We start from the raw sequence: 17,439 nt of genomic DNA, 5'->3' as shown, positions 1-17,439 counted from the left end.
CAGGGAATTTTTTCATCGAACCCTGATTTATCACTGGACAAGCGATCTAGGGATAGAGAGAGACAGTGAAAGAGAAAGACAGGCAAGGAGATAGAGCAGAACAAACTGATAGAGAGCTTGAGGAAAAGAGATGTGTTCAGGGGATAAAGACGTGAGTTAAAACTGCCTGGCTGGGAAGCTATTTCATTTGCTCACAAATTGGCTTAATCACTTTATGGCAAATTGAGGCAGACTCTCTAGCCTGTGAATGGAGCTCTGGGCTGGATTGGAATAGATAACGCATCAGGAAATCAAGGAGGCACATCTACTGCCTGCGACCGGTTCAGTAGGATCCACCAAATGACATCCATGAAGTGATGGACCATCCCCAAGGAGACACGTGTATGGGCATTGGAAGGATCTCATCTCTTGGATATTAACTCTACTCCACTCCAGCCGACTGAAAAGTGTCAGTGCTCATCATTACAAGAAGGTATTGACTTTTGTATTTATCTAAAAAGTAAAGAAGAAAAAGTTTTTTTTCTTACTGCTTCTTCTTCTTATTGATCTCAACACGTTATCAAATAATAAAATAGAATAACAAAACAATCCATTGATAGGTACTCTTGGAATATCTAAGTTCATGTTCTACAGAACAAGTTGGCATTTGTTTTGGGAAAATAAAACTCACAGAGAGAATAAAACAGCCTCTGAAGGAAAACATTTTATTCTTGTATTGCATGCAAAGACTGGAATGCATAAAATCAAAACAAAAGACTAATTTGTAAAAGAAAAAAGACAAAGAAAAGAAGCAAAAGTGAAGATTGATCATTATTTTTATTTTTTTTAAAACCATGGGTGTGTACATAAATTCTTCAGGCATAAATGAGTATAGCTTTTCAACTACAACCCACTGCAGAAAGAAGGAAAATAGCCATGTTACAAACTCTGGTATATTGGTGTTTTTTTTTTTCTACTCTCATGTTCCAACAAGAGGAAGAAAACTACATGCACTGTTTGTTCCTTGAGTATACCTTTGAAATTCACTGAAGGCGGATATGTAAATTCTCCCAGCACAGCATGCATGGTAGTGTCATATCAGCAGAGTAGCTAGAACCCCTGGACATGAGAGGACCGAATGTTAACCACTTGAAAGTATATATGATACCATAAATTTGTGAAATTGGATCTTGAGGGCATGGCAAATGTGCTGCAGGGGTGATATGTCAGCAGAAAATTTGATTTGCACAACATCACTTCTTGAGAGGTATTGACAGGATGGGTTGATGCTATAGCCTTGGGAATTACTTGGCAATTTTCATCATCGCCCAACGAGAGAACTGTGTCATCGCTGCTATCATATTACCGTGCTGTGAAGCGAGAGGTTAGATTTGAGGATCACTCCTTCGCCTTGTGTAAGAGAAACCTTCGTCTATATAATCACATGACGGCATTACAGATGAAGAAGCCACTCTAATACCATGTTCCAGTGTGTATGGTCCAGAAAAGCATACGACCCCATCGACCCCCTCTCTTTGATTCGTCCTGGTCATCAGAAGAAACTCATCAAGCTCCTCGTCAGTCAACCCCAGTCTGGCAGCACAGCACCACCAATTCATCAATGGATCTTTCTCAAAGACTCTAATTACGGAGTTTCACTCCACAGAATGATTCTCAATACGTCATCCAGTCAAAGGAAATAAGGAGACCGAGAAAGAGAGAGAGCTGCAATCTTATATTTCGCTAATACAGGTAAATCGCGAAAAGTATAGTTGGCTTCATTTTGAGATCATAGAGGTGGCACTGAATATGAGTGAATTGTGTCATTCAGTCATTGGGCATGGCATAATTTATATCATTATCTGGAAACTCTTTGATTTAATAAAGATGAAGCATTGAAGGAGCATTAAGCAACCCTATAAAATAGGGAAACAAAGAGATACACAGGTCACAATCTAAAACAAAACAAAAAAGACCTTGATCTTTGATAGACTTGAATGAAGCCGCATAAATGCCCTTTGAATTCTACAGTTTAGAATCTTGAAAGTTGTAGAATACATTAGAATGTTTCTCCTAAATAAAATCTTATCACTGACAAATTGTGAATTTTATGCATCATTCATTATATCTACTGTACCTAAATCATAGCATCTCTAACTAGTGATAGGAGGGAAACATTTATCGAAGTGTAAAAGAAAAAAAAAAAAAACATCATGTAAGTCATAATGACAAACCTTTCGGAAGTACACATACCTGTTAAACATTGATGGCCTTGTTTTGATCTCTTTTACGTACTCATGATTAATATTTCCCAAATCAGCCAAATTGTCAAACTTTTGTTCTAAAATCCTGCCACAGAAATGGCAAGAAAGCAGGCAGCTACATGTAGAATACAGATAGTTCTGAGAAAAATCAGTTTTTACATTTAAATGATGTCTAGAATGCATGTAGGGCATTGAACACAATTGATCAATGAAAAATATGGTCTACCACAATTGATCAATGAAAAATATGGTATTAACACAAAGAACCCAAAACGTCAAAAAGCAAAGACAAAAAATGACTGCTTAAAATGTCTTCCAAGTGCAGACAAGAGGGATGTAAAATATCAAACTGCTGATTTTTGGGAAATCATCAAATTCATAATTTTTCTGCTGACCATTCATTTTGCAATCTTCTTGGTGATATTGTTTTCGACTCTAAATTAATGAGTAGCATAGTCATTGATTAAAAAAAAAACCAAGAACAAGGATAAAATAAAAAACAAACTAAATGGCATTTAATTGTAAAAGAGAGCCATACAGTTCATTTTGTACTTAACTTTAAAGTAAAATAAATGGAAAGGGCAATGCACACAGCATTTCATTACAATGGTTTTCTATACACCATATTGCGGCTTTTATGACCGATCAACACACAAACTGCAGTACAGCTGTTTTGCCACTGAATGTATTTAAAACAAGTTCTTTTAGGTTTTATATGTTTTAGATTTACTCTATAAATTCAACATTTTCATTACATTTACTTTTTACTCTGTCTAACTTCTTATTGGCTCTCCCATTTCATGATTCTCTTCTACATTTTATGTACATGCTTAGTTAAGTTTATTAGTCATATCGTCAGCTGTAATCAGAAGGGCGCAATTTAATTCTAAGATTGAGCATTAGAATAAAAATGAAACAATCAATTTTCATGAAATTTTTAAAGTTTATTTTATAAAAAGTGGGTACATTTACAAGCCTTTTCCAAATATTGGGTAAAACAGCAATCTTGTGGTTTTTATTTCTAATGTAAATACTGAAAATGAAAATGATTTACAATTGATACCATAATGTAGAGATTAAGCTCTACAATGTGATACTAATAATTTAATACCCCTCCCCCCCCCCAAAAAAAAAAAAAAAAAAAAAAAAAAAATCATGATAACATCCTTCTGGTTCTCAGCTGATGATATGTTTGTTTTGTATATACATCGTAACCTATCACCACCGGTCATTCATCTGTAAGTAGGAGTACAGGGCACCATTGTAAAGCAGTTATCACACTGAATGTGCCTATCCTTTGATTTTAAAGAAAATGTGAATAATATAAATGGTAATGATAATCAACTTTTGGTTCATTCAATGGCCAGGCCCTTTAAAGAGATTCATGGCACAAAACAGAAGTGGTAATTGTGTACATAAATATTCCCTTCTTCAGGGATATCTGCTATTAGAGATCCTTCTAATCATAATGCTGGTTATACATCAGCAAGGATAACCTGGCTAATCATGACATCATTCACAAGAGCTGAGAGGCATGAATTTGCAGCCCATGTAAAATGATACCTACAGTGTCAACTTTACATATACAAAGGGAACGTTCACGCTTCTGCGAAGCAAATGTGGGCCAAATGCCAAATTCTAATTGGATAGACTGAAATTGCTTGTGCCATTTGAAGCCAGAGAGAAGTTTCCATGAAATTGCCCGTATACACCTTGATAATTGCACGTGGGACTCATTTAAGACTTTGGCTCCGAGTCAGCAAAACTTACCATTATTAATGACGAAGTTTGATGATTGTTGCAATATTGTTGCATGCTGGCTATACTGTGGTGCTTAGCATCGTACTGATGGCTATTAAGGCATGATCTAATTCACTTTGATGCCATAAGACCAATGTTTTCCCTCGTTGCTGTTGCTGAATAAAACCTTCACAAAGTAATTACATTTCACAGGTAAGAACAATCAATAGCATATAGGAATGTAATGTTTCATCACACAAACCATAATTCAGAGAAAATGAGCAAGGGTCATGCTTTTGTGATGTAAGGTCACCAAGCACTAAACTACTGAAAATAAGAGTACAGGGCATCTTCTTGAAGATAGTTTCAGAAGGTGTTCACTGCAAATCAAACTTATGTAAATAAACATAATAAACAGTTAAAACAATAGTTCATGTGATGGCACACCCTTGACAAGCTTATCAGATCTTACAGCCAGCTCCTATAAAGTTGATTATGTAAAAAAAAAAAAAAAAAAAAAATAATAACACACACATAATGCTTAAGACTGGCATTTTAAGTGCATCAATAAGAAAAAAAGCTGAAATAAAAAAAAAAAAAGACAAAGCCAGGAAAACTTTATTCAGGGGAAATATAGCAGGAAAGATTTGTGATTGCCATCATCCTCATGGTTGACACATCTGAAAGTGAAAAGTGTCGGCGAGATGTCATTCCATTCAATAATTAAGCCATTGACCTTCCCGCTGGATCTTGAATCACTCATTTAATTAGTAGCCAAATTGCCCAGCTGATGGACTTTGGAGCATGCTCAAAGACCAATTACCGTCTTCCCCCATGTAACAAATGCTCATGACTTATGGCAGAGACGTGAAGCTTGAAGTGACTGAATGTCTGTGTAGTGCAATTAGGCTTGCGCAAACAAACACCCTTGATAAAAAAAAAAAAAAAGGGCAGCAAACTATAGTCCAGGAAGGAAAACAGAAAACAAAATAAAATTTATGAAGTAAGGTAAAAAAAAGGATAATTCCATCTCCATGAAATCATTTTTTTTCATGTTTTTTTTTTCTCTACTTAAACACAAAAAGTGGGAGGAAGATAATGTTTGCTCTAATTCTCCAGCAGCACTGGAAACCTTCAATGAATATCAGATGGGTGTGGGGTCCAATGGACTCCCCATGGACCTTCTGTCATACTCCAAAGTTTTCCACTTACTTTCCCCAAATATGAGTGTCCCTCTCCTTATCAATGCAATTATGGAGTCTGACAGCATGCTACACTTGTTACTTTAGATGGTGAAAGATGGTCAGAGAGAGAGAGGCACACAAGTAGATTTGTATAGCCTTCAAAAGTTCATCACTACCAGTAACAATAGCTGAGAACACCGTGCATCCATTTTATAACACTGCTGTGCAAAGAGGTGCCAACTTTTATCACTTGATTTTATGAACCTGCCAGAAGAACTGAAGACATTCCATCCTACTTGATCACAATGAGGATCTCTTTTATCTCTGAAGCTCCGCTGAGGTATAGATTCCGCTTGGATGACCTTCGACTGTCGGCATTTCGCAAGATGCACTTTGGAAGAAAAATTCCATTCGGCGATCATCATCTCGCCACATTTCTTCGTAAACAACACCAACAACGGCGGCTAAGTGTTCAAGGGGACAAGGATATGTCACTTTGATTACTTCTCAGGTTGATTTCGTCGAAAAATTTGTTATCGCTCTGTGGTCACTGTCATTTTACTACCTTTGCCTGGTCGAGTAAAAAAGAAAGAAAAAAAAATCCTGACTCAACCAGCTATTAAATCATTGAGTGCTTTTCTGTCCATTCCATTTGTGGCCGATAACAGGTGAAGCAGAGTCTGGATGATTGGTGATGAGTGAGGATACCATCCATCCCCTGTCTGGTGGTTTGGATAGGGAGAGGAGGAGGGATTCATACAGGACTCCTTCATATGGGGAATATCATTTCAGCAGTGGGTGCAAGCAAGGAAAGGATATATTCTAACCACTAAAGGTAAGCACAAATGCACTTGATAATCTTTCCTTGTATCCAATATGATGTTCGAATGTGAGACTTTAATAGAAGTGCTGAGAAACAACTGTAACAACAGCCACTCGTACCAATTCATCTCATTGAGATACATTGTAGCTGTGCCATAAGGTTACATTAAAGTATGGTGAACGAGAAAAAAAGGACGATAATCATAAACAAGGTGATTTATACATTTCTGGAAAGCTTACGTCTCTAGGAATATGAATAATTGACTTTCAGAAGGTAAAAACGTCTCCAGAACGATGGAGAGATGGTGCTTTGAGACTCTTTTTAGACCACCAGAACCCGATCTGACGGCGAAATTTTGGTGACCAAAATTATGACGTCACGAAATGTGCGCTGTGCTACCACTCCATCCACACAGTGGGCTCTGTCTATGGAGGGCCGTTGCGAACGTGGTTCGTTTGGGGCATACGTATGGAGAGGCAGTGTGCCCGTTTCCATGTACGCCCCAAACGAGTTGTGTCCGCGGCGGCCTTCCATATCCGTCGCCTCTCCCTCGCTTCTTCTACCACTCCGACTTTGCCACTGTCACTATCAGTGTCATTGTCACTGTCATCACTAAATTCACTCTCGATGTTAAACTCAAAATCTTTCCGTACAATATAAGGTAACAATTGGACGTTTTAATGTCTCAGCCGAGAAAGCAGAGGCGACTAAATACAGGTCAGATATTGCATCCGCTCACCACGAAATACGTGCTTTATGAACGGCGGCCTCGATATCCCGCTGCACTCGTAAAGGGTTTTGTTCATTTCGTGACGTCATATTTTAGGGCGCGAAAAAGACGGCTGTTCCGGAGCGAATATCGGTGAAGCAAATCAGTCAGTTTAAACTCACGATTTCTCAGTGGGGCGAATATCTTTTAATAAGTCACATTAAAAATCTTTTTTAGGAGACATTTCCCTCTGCTTTGACACCTTCTCTTATATGATTTTCTTGATTTCAATGTCTCGTTCACCATACTTTAATGTGGGGTGTGGTATAGAATGGTGTGGCAAGATCATTTAGCTCACACTGTGTCTGAACTTTAGCAGGATGCTAGAAGAAGAGCTGGTGTAGTTAGTCAAATATGGAATGAATTTTGAGTTGCTTAGGGTGGGATTTCACGGAGCACGCGAATGATTTGCGAAGGACGTGAATGGCAAAATCCAGCATTCGTATTTTAGTCTGCAAAGGATCGCCAAACGAACGTGAGGGTTCGGAAGCGTCGTCAATTGTTCGCAAATGTCGTTTTTACTTCGGCAAGAATTTAAAAAAAGTTTGAAATTTTTTGCGAACCCTTTCCGCACACTTGGTCGTGATTTGCTCGTGAATTGTTCTCGAAAGTGTCTTTAAAGCCTCGTCATATGCGCAAGACCTTCGCAAGACACGCGCGATGTTCGTAAAATTTTTGTGAAACCCCAAACAGACTCCGAAACTGTGGAGAATGTCTCGTGTATGTTACGCGAAATCTGCAAAGTTTTTGTGATCATTTTACGACGTAATCGCAAACTGTTAGCGTACCTTTTGAGACATTCTCGCGAACGTCTAGCGCACCTTTGGGGGATATATGACCTATATGTTTTCTACAAATAAAAATCGTAGCATACATATAAACATCAAACAATTATTAACAACTATAGTAACAAAAGAAATTAAAGACTACCAAAGAGAAAGAAATGTTTGATATACAAAAAAAAAATCGCAGAATACACTTAAAATTAATCTAAAGTATGTAAAATTTCATTTGAATTATAGAGATTATGTGTTGGAAGAACTGAAAAAAAAGAATCAAATGCTTTACTAGTGGAGATAGATCCTAGGAAAAAAAAAATGTAGGCAAGCGCACGATAGAGAAATGAGAGAAAAAGAAAGGAGAAATAGAGGAAAGAAAAAAAATTCAACTCAAGACAGCTTCCACCTCTCCTTGGGTACATTTCTCCCATAATTATTGAAAATTTTTCGTTGTTCGCATTTCCGTCGCGTGTTCTTCGAGTACGTAACATGCTGTACTTTAGCAATGATACACACGACATTCGCACATACGTCGCGGAAACTTCGCACAAATTGCGCAAGAATAGTTTTCGGCTTCATTGTCGGAACACATTCGGAGAAAAACATTTCCGAATGTTGGATTTTGTCATTCGCGTCCATCGCAAATCGTTCGTGTGCTCCGTGACATCCCACTCTGACAATCCACTCATAGATGAATTAAAGGAAAAACTAGCGGTTTTGGCAGCTTGTACAAAAAGAGTATCACTACAGAGTTCTAGTTTTCCTGGCTAGGGATTGCAATCACTTTGGAATCAGTGATTATACACTGGAAAATTGTCGCAAACATTTCAATATCTCGATTTATACTGTAATCGCAATAACCTATTTCATTCATCCAAGTTTTAGGGGAAAAAAATGAAAGTAACAATCAGATCCTATTTCATGCTCACCCTTCATTAAACTTACATTGGTGAAACCAGTCACAAATACACAGGTGTTATCTTTCTTTGCCACATACATGTAAGATTCCACTGCACTCTATAGCAACTCTATAATAAAGTTCAGTGCTAACATTTGCAGATGAAAAAAACAAACAAACCACAAACCTTTAGTGCTTAACAGTAGTTGTAAAATGTGAATTAGGGATAAGAAATAACCAACATGAAAATGTTAATCAGTATAATCAATGTGAACCATTGTTAAATATACAAAATGTGAATAATAGATGTATTAAAATTAGTTATGATTTATTGAGAAAAATTGGTGTTGTCCCCTTATATTTGCTGCTTTATTGCACAATTTTTGTATGCTAGGGTGTTTTGTGATACAACTGAACTATACATATGCATCATATGTGATAATTCACACATTTTTTTTTTTCATCACTGCTCCCAATGTTAAATAATGGCTTATTTTAACCCTTTCCTTATGGGAATCTAGTATACCAGTTTCCCCAAATGAAGACAGGAGTGTCTGCATTTGTGGCCTACATTCATTTTCATTTGTGTTATGCTGACCAGAAGAAATGACCCTTTTCGAAAGATTAGAACTTCTCCTTTCTCCAGATTAAACACTGTGCACTTATGTGCATGTAAGTAATTAACATGCGATTCAAAGAATCATGCCCAATATTCAGAGAACGATAAATTGCATCAGTTCAATATTATGTTCTCATTTTCACTCATATCTTAAAACTAGATGAGGAGGTAGATGACACCAAGATGAAGCTTGAACCAGAGGTGCCCACCCAAGCTGAATATGCTTCCACAACCAGCCAGCCAATAGCAGTCTACCCCAATCAGGGCCAGGCCATCACCATAGCAACCCTCTTCATCATCGTTGGCTCCATAGGCATGGTTGCAAACAGTCTGGTGCTGGTGGCAGTCTCTCTGTCCAGGAAGTTGCAGACCCAGACAAACGCATTTGTGGTCAACCTCAGCATATCAGACTTCTTAACATGCTTCGCATTACCTTTTCATGCCGTGGGGATTCTGAGCAGTGACGGATGGCCTCTGTCAAATATCATGTGCAGGTTTGTCGCTGCGCTGACGATAACGACGCCGATATGCAGTGTGCTGACTTTGGCGATGATTGCTGTGAATCGCTACACGCTGATAACAAAGAGCAAGAAAACGTACCAAAAAATGTACCGGCTCGGAATCGTGGCTATCTTGGTGGCGGTTACATGGCTGGTGCCGGTCTTTACGCTCGTTGTGCCGCAGCTGACGAATCTCGGCGGACTGGGATACGATGAGTTCTACAAGATCTGCAAGTGGGACGTCGACTTGTCCAAGATCCCCATTTTCCAGAGCATTGCATCTCTAACATTCCTCATTGCCACCGGTGTAATAACGTTCTGCTACATTTCAATTTATCTCCACGTGCGGAAACACATCGAAGGAATGAAAGCGAAGAGACAGAGTCAGGTGATATCCATGCAGAGTATAAGTGTGGAAGAGGCAACCCAGGGCACTCCGCGTCAGAGGTCGCCAACAAACCACAACCTGAATGGGACGCCCTCGTTACGGCAGGTCAAAATCACCCAGAACCTCTGCATCGTCGTGGTGATATTCTTCATCTGTGTGGTTCCTTACTCCGTTCTCCTGCTGTGCCAAGTTCGGCATCTGGCGGTCATCTACCTGGCCGTTGTATTTGTCCTGTCCAGCAATATCAATCCCATGTTATATGCTGCCAAACATCCGGACTTCAGAAGGGTATTCGGCCACATGTTTCGCTGTGACTTTGCGGACATACCACACCCCTCTGGGTGTCTGAGGGGTATCATTCAGAAGACAGGTGCCACGCCCAATACCAAAAGTTCTTCAGAATCCTGATTCCATTGCTCAAACTTACAGGATTTTGTTTGGATGGGCAAAGAGACTTGTGGAAATATTGGGATTAATGTACTGTACATAACATGATGTTTCATCACTTTTAAGAATTCACTTATTTCATACCAAATGTGTGAATGTTTGCGACCAAAGGATCAGAGTTTGCACATTTCAAAAACCAAATGGGTGCTGTAATGTCTAAAAACTGCATTATCGGATTTTCATACACTCAACCACATGAGGGTCTAGATGTGGTCTAAAGATTTCATTTTTGAAAGAAAAAAATATTGAACTAGGTTCTATTTATGGTCAATGCTAATGATGTAAGAGCTCTTTTTACTGTATATGCCGAATATTTCGTGAGGTTTCTATTTTTGCGAATTTTGCGAGTCAGGTGAATTTTGCGAAATTAAAGATACGCAAAAATATTGACTCTGATCCTCATGTGAATGTGACGTACCTGTGTACACTTCTCCATTCAGTACAGGACTCCACGATAGCGAATCTAACCACTTGCAAAATCATCGGGAATTCCCAATTCCTGAAAATTTAGACTCTCTAAATATATGGTGTATACTTTTGTACTTGTCTTTGCATATGTCGGTTGATTATCCAGTACAAAAATCTAATTAATCTGCATGTAACTTGTGTGATATCGTCACAAATACATACATGCAAATTCAAGGCCACATAGCTTCAATAGGTCTTTCATTCCCCATAATGAAAGCATGTGTTTACAATTATTCATTTATCTTTCAATACAAATACTCTGAACAGTCTGCCAAAATAGACTTTTGATCTGCAAATATTTGTGTCAAAATGATCTCACCCAGTCCCGATGTGATGTGTCGGCAAACTGATTATCACATACAAATGGATTTTGAGTGGAATGGGAAAAGCACTGAGTTACAGTAACGTTATGCTGTGGGACAGATTGCTGTAATGGGAAATGAAATAATGAAGCACCTTTGTAAGTGTGTTTAGTGTGAAGTAGAATGATGACATTATTAATTAATGCAGTATCTTTCTCCTCCTTCCGACGACCTCTTTTCAATCTCCTTTTAGCAAAAATACATTGTGAACAGATAGTGCATAATTCTCATATAAAGTTGGAAGATGGGAAAACAGTATATTCATTGGCCTATATTCACAAAGGTGGTATAAATTAAGCAAAATGCATGTGGAAAATTGTGTACACCAACAGTATCGAATAATAATCTTGCATTGAAGTGCACATGCATGCGGTACGCCTACTTTGCGCTTGCTTAAGTCCGTGGACAAAATTTAAAACATCGTTTCTATTTAAATCAATTTGTGAATACGGGCCAAAGTGAGTGTTTGGTTTTTTTATATTCTCAGTACAAGGTACCTACATATCATTCTCAACAAAGATTTGTGTCAGACTTTCTTTTGCCCCCTCCACCCCTCCCCCTCCCCCCCCCCCCCCAAAAAAAAGAGCATTTAAACAATATGCAGCACATATACATTTACATACATACATATGTAAATCTAAGATTTTTTTTTTTTTTTACTTAAAAAAAAGACATACCAAAACACAAACATTGATAGAGGAACTACTGATCTAGAGCAGGAGATCAAAAATAGCGTTTTTTCTATAAAAACATATTGTCTGCACAAAATGAAATCTAAATCATATTGTACTTCAAGGGTGATACTATGTTCGGAGAAAACATGACTTTTAGTCCTGTTTATTAGTCCTCAGATTAAAATGAGTGCTCTCCTGGTGTTTGACTAGGAATATGTAGGTGTGCTGGCAATATGTACATGTCTTCAGATACTGTCTTCTTCTAGGTTCATCATTTTGCTAACACAAAGTTTTTGAACCACAATTTTGTTAGAATGGGAATATTATGAATCATGCTATTCCACTTTGATAATGCCTGTTAGTTAAGAAATTAACTTTTCACGATTGTTTAAATGAACATTTTGGTAATTTTAAAGCAAATTTCCAATATTCCGATTCCTGAATTGGTGCATTGGGCCACCATAAAAGAGCAATAACATGCACATGCCCGGAACAGCTGGATGATTACATATGACTGAAAATGATGAAGAAGAGTAATAAGGTGGTATTTTTATAAATTGTATGAACAACCATTATGTACTTGTATGACCAGTTCACATTTAAGATTAAGTATGCTCCTTCTGCATCAGGTCCATTAAGTTTGTAGTCAACAATCTGTAACAGATACAGAGATCCCTCTCATGTATTGTGTAAATGTACGTGGATTTACTTTGCAGGAACACAAAGGTGTTAAGAAAAATTGTACTTCAAAATGTGCCAAATTCATCTGTAGGAACAAAATACAAAGGGTTATAAGGTTTACTCAAATCATGTTTGTTCTTTTACACTGTCTATAAAAGATATGTATCTTGAAAGTCATATGTCATATCCATGACATAACTTAAAAAAAAAAAATTATTTACATTAAAAAATTTCATGGAAAATATGGTTACACAGCTAATTGGAAATATTCTCCTTTTTTTTCGAGGTGAGTATGACATATCTTTAAGGGTTACAATATTAAAAAAAAAAAATGTCATGAAAAGTCAAGAATTCTCTGTGCATGGAAGCAAGTTATAATACATTATGTGTATGTCCTACAACAAGTGTGCTCCAATGGTGCCAAAGTCCTCACAGAGAAACATCACATGTGCACCAATACAACAATTGAATCACCTCTTCTGATTCCTTTAAAGAGGAAAGCCAGTCCAAAAATAAGTTAGTCTGATAAAAACGAATAAAATCTTATGAGTAAATCGGATGAAAAATAAGGAAGTTATGAAATATTGAAGTTTTACTAATTTCTGCAAAACAGTTCTTGTACAGTGGATATGAATATGCAAATGAGTAAGCTGACCATGTCATAACCTCACAATTTTCTATTGATCGTGCACAAAAAATGACGAAAATTCAATGTTTCTTTCACTGTAGTCTGAGGCATGATGTTACTCCTGGTTAGATAACTTCAGAATACAGGTAGATATATCAGGATTTGAGCCTTGTGCATAACTGCATTTGAATGAAAAACTGGAAATTTCAAAAATTTTTGTACAAACTAATGTATATCGCAAGTTGTGAGGGTATGACATGCTCACTTTGCATTTGCATATTCATACTGACAGTTAAAACACTGTTTCTTCAAAAATTAGCAAAACTTCAAAATGTCGTAACTTCCTTATTTTTCATCCAATTTCAGTCAAAATTTTACCTTTGAACTGATAATATTTTGCTCTTATCAGACTAACTTATATTTGGACTGGATGTGTGTGTGTGTGTGTGTGTATGTATATATATATATATATATAATTATATGTATATGTATATGTATATATATATATATATATATATTTACATATATATGTGTGTGTGTGTGTGCATGTGTGTGTAGATAAACAGATCAATAGATATATTCTGAGAGAGGAGGGGAGTCAAAATCACCTAATGAAACTATGGGACACAAAAGAGTGCCACCTAGAGTTGATTATCTCATCACATTACCATCTCCCAGAATACTGTAAAATGAGGAATGTTTGCGTGCATTTGAATTTTGCAAGAGCCAAGATTCGCAAAATTAAAATGCAAGCAAAAGTTTGTGTCTACATATTATCTGCACTGAATGCCAGTGGAAATTTGCAAAAATTTCAAGCAGCGAAAAAGGCCATCGGCCCCAATTTTCCAAAATTTCCAAAATGACGCGAATATGTCATGTTTTTAAGTATGTATGATAAAAGGGTATGGCTTTGTACGTTATGTTTGTGGGTGTATGTGTGAGTGAGTGTGTACATACACAGAGCATGTGTTGGTGCAATGATCATAGAAAGATGCGGTTTGTGAGAACCAGAACCAGACTAGAAATGTCCCCATGGCTACTGGTATGCCTCTGCCATAATGCATGGTTCTCCGAATAGGTCTATAGCACAATGTCTTGACAATGTGTGATGAGAGTTTCACATAACTGGCAAAATATTAAAATGACAGGTTTGTCAAAAATGCACTGAGTGTTCACCTTCCTTGAACTAGGTTTATTTGGATGAATGGCTATACTGTCTAAGAGTGCATTGCCAGGTATTTGGGGATTTGGGGATTTGAGGATTTGTACCCAACTTTTGACCCTTTTATAATTTAAAGAAGTGAAATTTACCACTTTCACTTGACTTTTGACCTTTTTGACCCTTGACCTTTTGGCAAGAAACTTCCAAGAGACTCTGTATTGGGTAATAAATGTATACACTAAGATTCAAGAAAAAAAAATCCTGCAGGCATTGCAAAGATAAGAAAGAAATAATGACATTTTGATGAGCTGACTTTGACCTTTGACCCCTTGACCCCTAAATTCCCTACATGATCACTGCCAGTCAGTACATGCATATACTAAGTTCCATTAAAATACCTTGAAATATTTGTGAGATATGGAGAAAAAAGTGAAATTCAAACATTTTCACTTGACCTTTGACCCTTGACCTTTGACATCACGATCCAAAGCTCTCTCTGGGGAATCTTCATTAGGTAGTTCATGTATACACCAAGTTTCAAGAAAATACCTTCAGACATTGCATAGATATAGGGGAAATAGTGACATTTTGAGCACTTGACCTTGACCTTTGACCTTGAGCATGTGCGCCAAAAAGTTGATAGGCACAACTTCACCCACTCATACATATACAAGCCAAGTTTCATTAGAATACCTCTCACAGTTTTTTAGATACGCTGTCCACAAAATTGATTACGGACGGAAGGACGGACGACGGACGGACGGACAACCTGAAAACATAATGCCTCCGGCGACACTTCATGGCGGAGACATAAAAATGAATGTATCTGCAACCTGAAGTCTCAATACCCCTGCTGCATTAGTCATATTCTGCACGGCTGGTTCATTATGATGCATTACCTGACATACAAGACCTGGGCTTTCCATTAGACATGCCCCTGGGAATGAAAAGATTCATGAGGAAATAGGACAAAGGTGCCTGACTCAGTGAGAACATCACACATACTCTCTGCATACAAATGGTATAATCAACTGAACATTTACATACCATCTACAGCGATACCTCATTAGCATTACAGTTTTCTGAGAACTGAAAGGGTTTTTTTTTTTTTGAAAAACCAAAAACAAGAAAAAAAATGTCAACAAAATTTTTGTTGAAAACAGTATTCTCAGCTTTCCTGCAAGAGACATGTGTAGTTATACAATTTGGGAAAATGATATTTTCCATGAAACTTCGACTGTATCTTTTTTTTAAAATGATAAAAACAGTACAAAACACTGCCAAGAAAGTAACAGCTAGAATCTCTGCATCTACAGGAACAGCAGATTTTTTGTTTTGTTTTGTTTTGTTTTGTTTTTGTTTTAATGCTGTCTCTTGGTGGAAGGTCTTGGTTACTTGTGTGGATCTTCATTTGTTATAAATACAAAAGAAAATCATCTAGTTAATATAAAAGCATCAGAACCAAAATGCTCCATACCTCATTCCTTCTTGATTCTCCCCTCTCTCCATTCTAATGGAAAACAGATGTCATCTTACAAATCTCATAAAGTAACTTGTATGCATAATTATAAACACTGTTCAGTCAAGACTGGTTCTTTCAACAGATATTTCCACAGCCACAAAAAGAGGACAGCTTCCACGAAATGTTACTTTGGATACTGTAAAAGTGGAAATTTTCGCGGTGTTGAAATTTTCGCGCATTTCGCACAACCAGAAGCTAGCGCGAAAATAAAAGCGCGTGAATATTTTTGCGTGTCATATGTTCAAGTAGTTGATGTCTTGATTCCGCAGTATTAAAAACACGCAAAACTCTTCTTACCTGGGCAAGCGCGAAAAATTAGTCATGCGAAAATATTCACTTTTACAGTAAGTGATTGACACTCATTACTTATATGTTGAACTTTTTCAGTAAAAATAGAAAAACTGCATGCTGTAGGTCTGCTTATGGATATAATCAGGCAATTAGCCTTGGTTGATAAGACCACCTCAAAATAAAAGACAAATGTACACTCAATGGTCAAATTATTAGTCTCTTTGCAATGTTCTTTTGTCTATTACTTGTTATTTACCATTCAAATGATAACAATAAAAAAGAGACCCAGTGGGTTTAGCGCTCCCCCGAGTATCACTAGTTCACCTGTCACACACTCTTGCACACTATAACCTGAATGTCACAAACTTGGGGGTGCTTGGGGGGGGGGGGGGGGGGCTTCCACAGGGCATGATATCCTTTTATATGTTCTGTCACACTGGTGATAATACCACCCAAGTGTGTAGACCATTTCACCATGTATTTTCAAAAAGAAGATGAAAATGTGAAAACTGTCTCCCAACTTGTTCCTGGCCCCAAAGGAGCTATCCCTGGATCCGCCACAAAGAAACTTGAAAGTACAAATCCTTACTCACAGTATTTCTGGTTTATGGATTTGTTTGTTTGTTGTTGTTTTTTTTTTGTCTTTATGTGTTAATAGATTATATAATGGAGGGGGGGGGGCCTCTGGGAATCCCAGGGAGGGCATGATATTAATTTCCACAAATGCATAAAATATTCTATAACCCCGGCAATAATACAAATTTAACCATGTGTTTTCAAGAAGATACAAATGGTAAACTCCCCCTACTTGTGTATTATCAATAAACTGTAAAGATACACATCCAATTTAACAGAAAACAGGAAGCAATAAATATAGCATATTAATCACAATACAAAATATTTTTGCAAGACTACTTCAATGGAACCAGGCAACAAAAATTTCCCTGTGCTGGCACAAATACAATAAGATTTTACCCATGCTTCAATTTCTGTGAAACATCCTGTTTGTACCATCACTTTGCAATGAATCCATTAGAAATATGCTGGTAGTTATAGGCAGGAGCTTTGTAAGGATGACCAAGAAAATAAAAGGGGTGGGCAACATCAGCAAATATGGCTTGGGTTAAGCTGTGTAGCATTGATTTGGTGAGTAATGACTATGAATGTCAGTCAATAGTAAACATGACTCATCGATCCATGACAGCACAGTTGTCTCCAAAGAGTTCGACATTTCTTCTAATCCCCTGTCAAATATCATTCA

General features: G+C 37.4%; 2 protein-coding genes across 2 annotated transcripts in view; one reads left to right on the top strand and one right to left on the bottom strand.

Annotated features, from left to right (window-relative positions):
* The window catches only part of LOC140227456 (DNA repair and recombination protein RAD54B-like), a 294,723-nt gene that overhangs the window by 35,365 nt on the left and 241,919 nt on the right, over positions 1 to 17,439 (bottom strand). The window lies entirely within an intron of this gene.
* Positions 9,239 to 10,360, top strand: LOC140227004 (melatonin receptor type 1B-A-like). The gene has a single exon (XM_072307435.1). The coding sequence runs from the start codon at positions 9,239 to 9,241 to the stop codon at positions 10,349 to 10,351; it is 1,113 nt and encodes a 370-aa protein (XP_072163536.1). The 3' UTR covers positions 10,352 to 10,360.

This window comes from Diadema setosum, chromosome 4 (assembly GCF_964275005.1).
Source record: "Diadema setosum chromosome 4, eeDiaSeto1, whole genome shotgun sequence".
Taxonomy (NCBI): domain Eukaryota; kingdom Metazoa; phylum Echinodermata; class Echinoidea; order Diadematoida; family Diadematidae; genus Diadema; species Diadema setosum.
The sequence above is the reverse complement of the archived record's forward strand: the minus strand, read 5'-3'. Positions and strand labels throughout refer to the sequence as shown.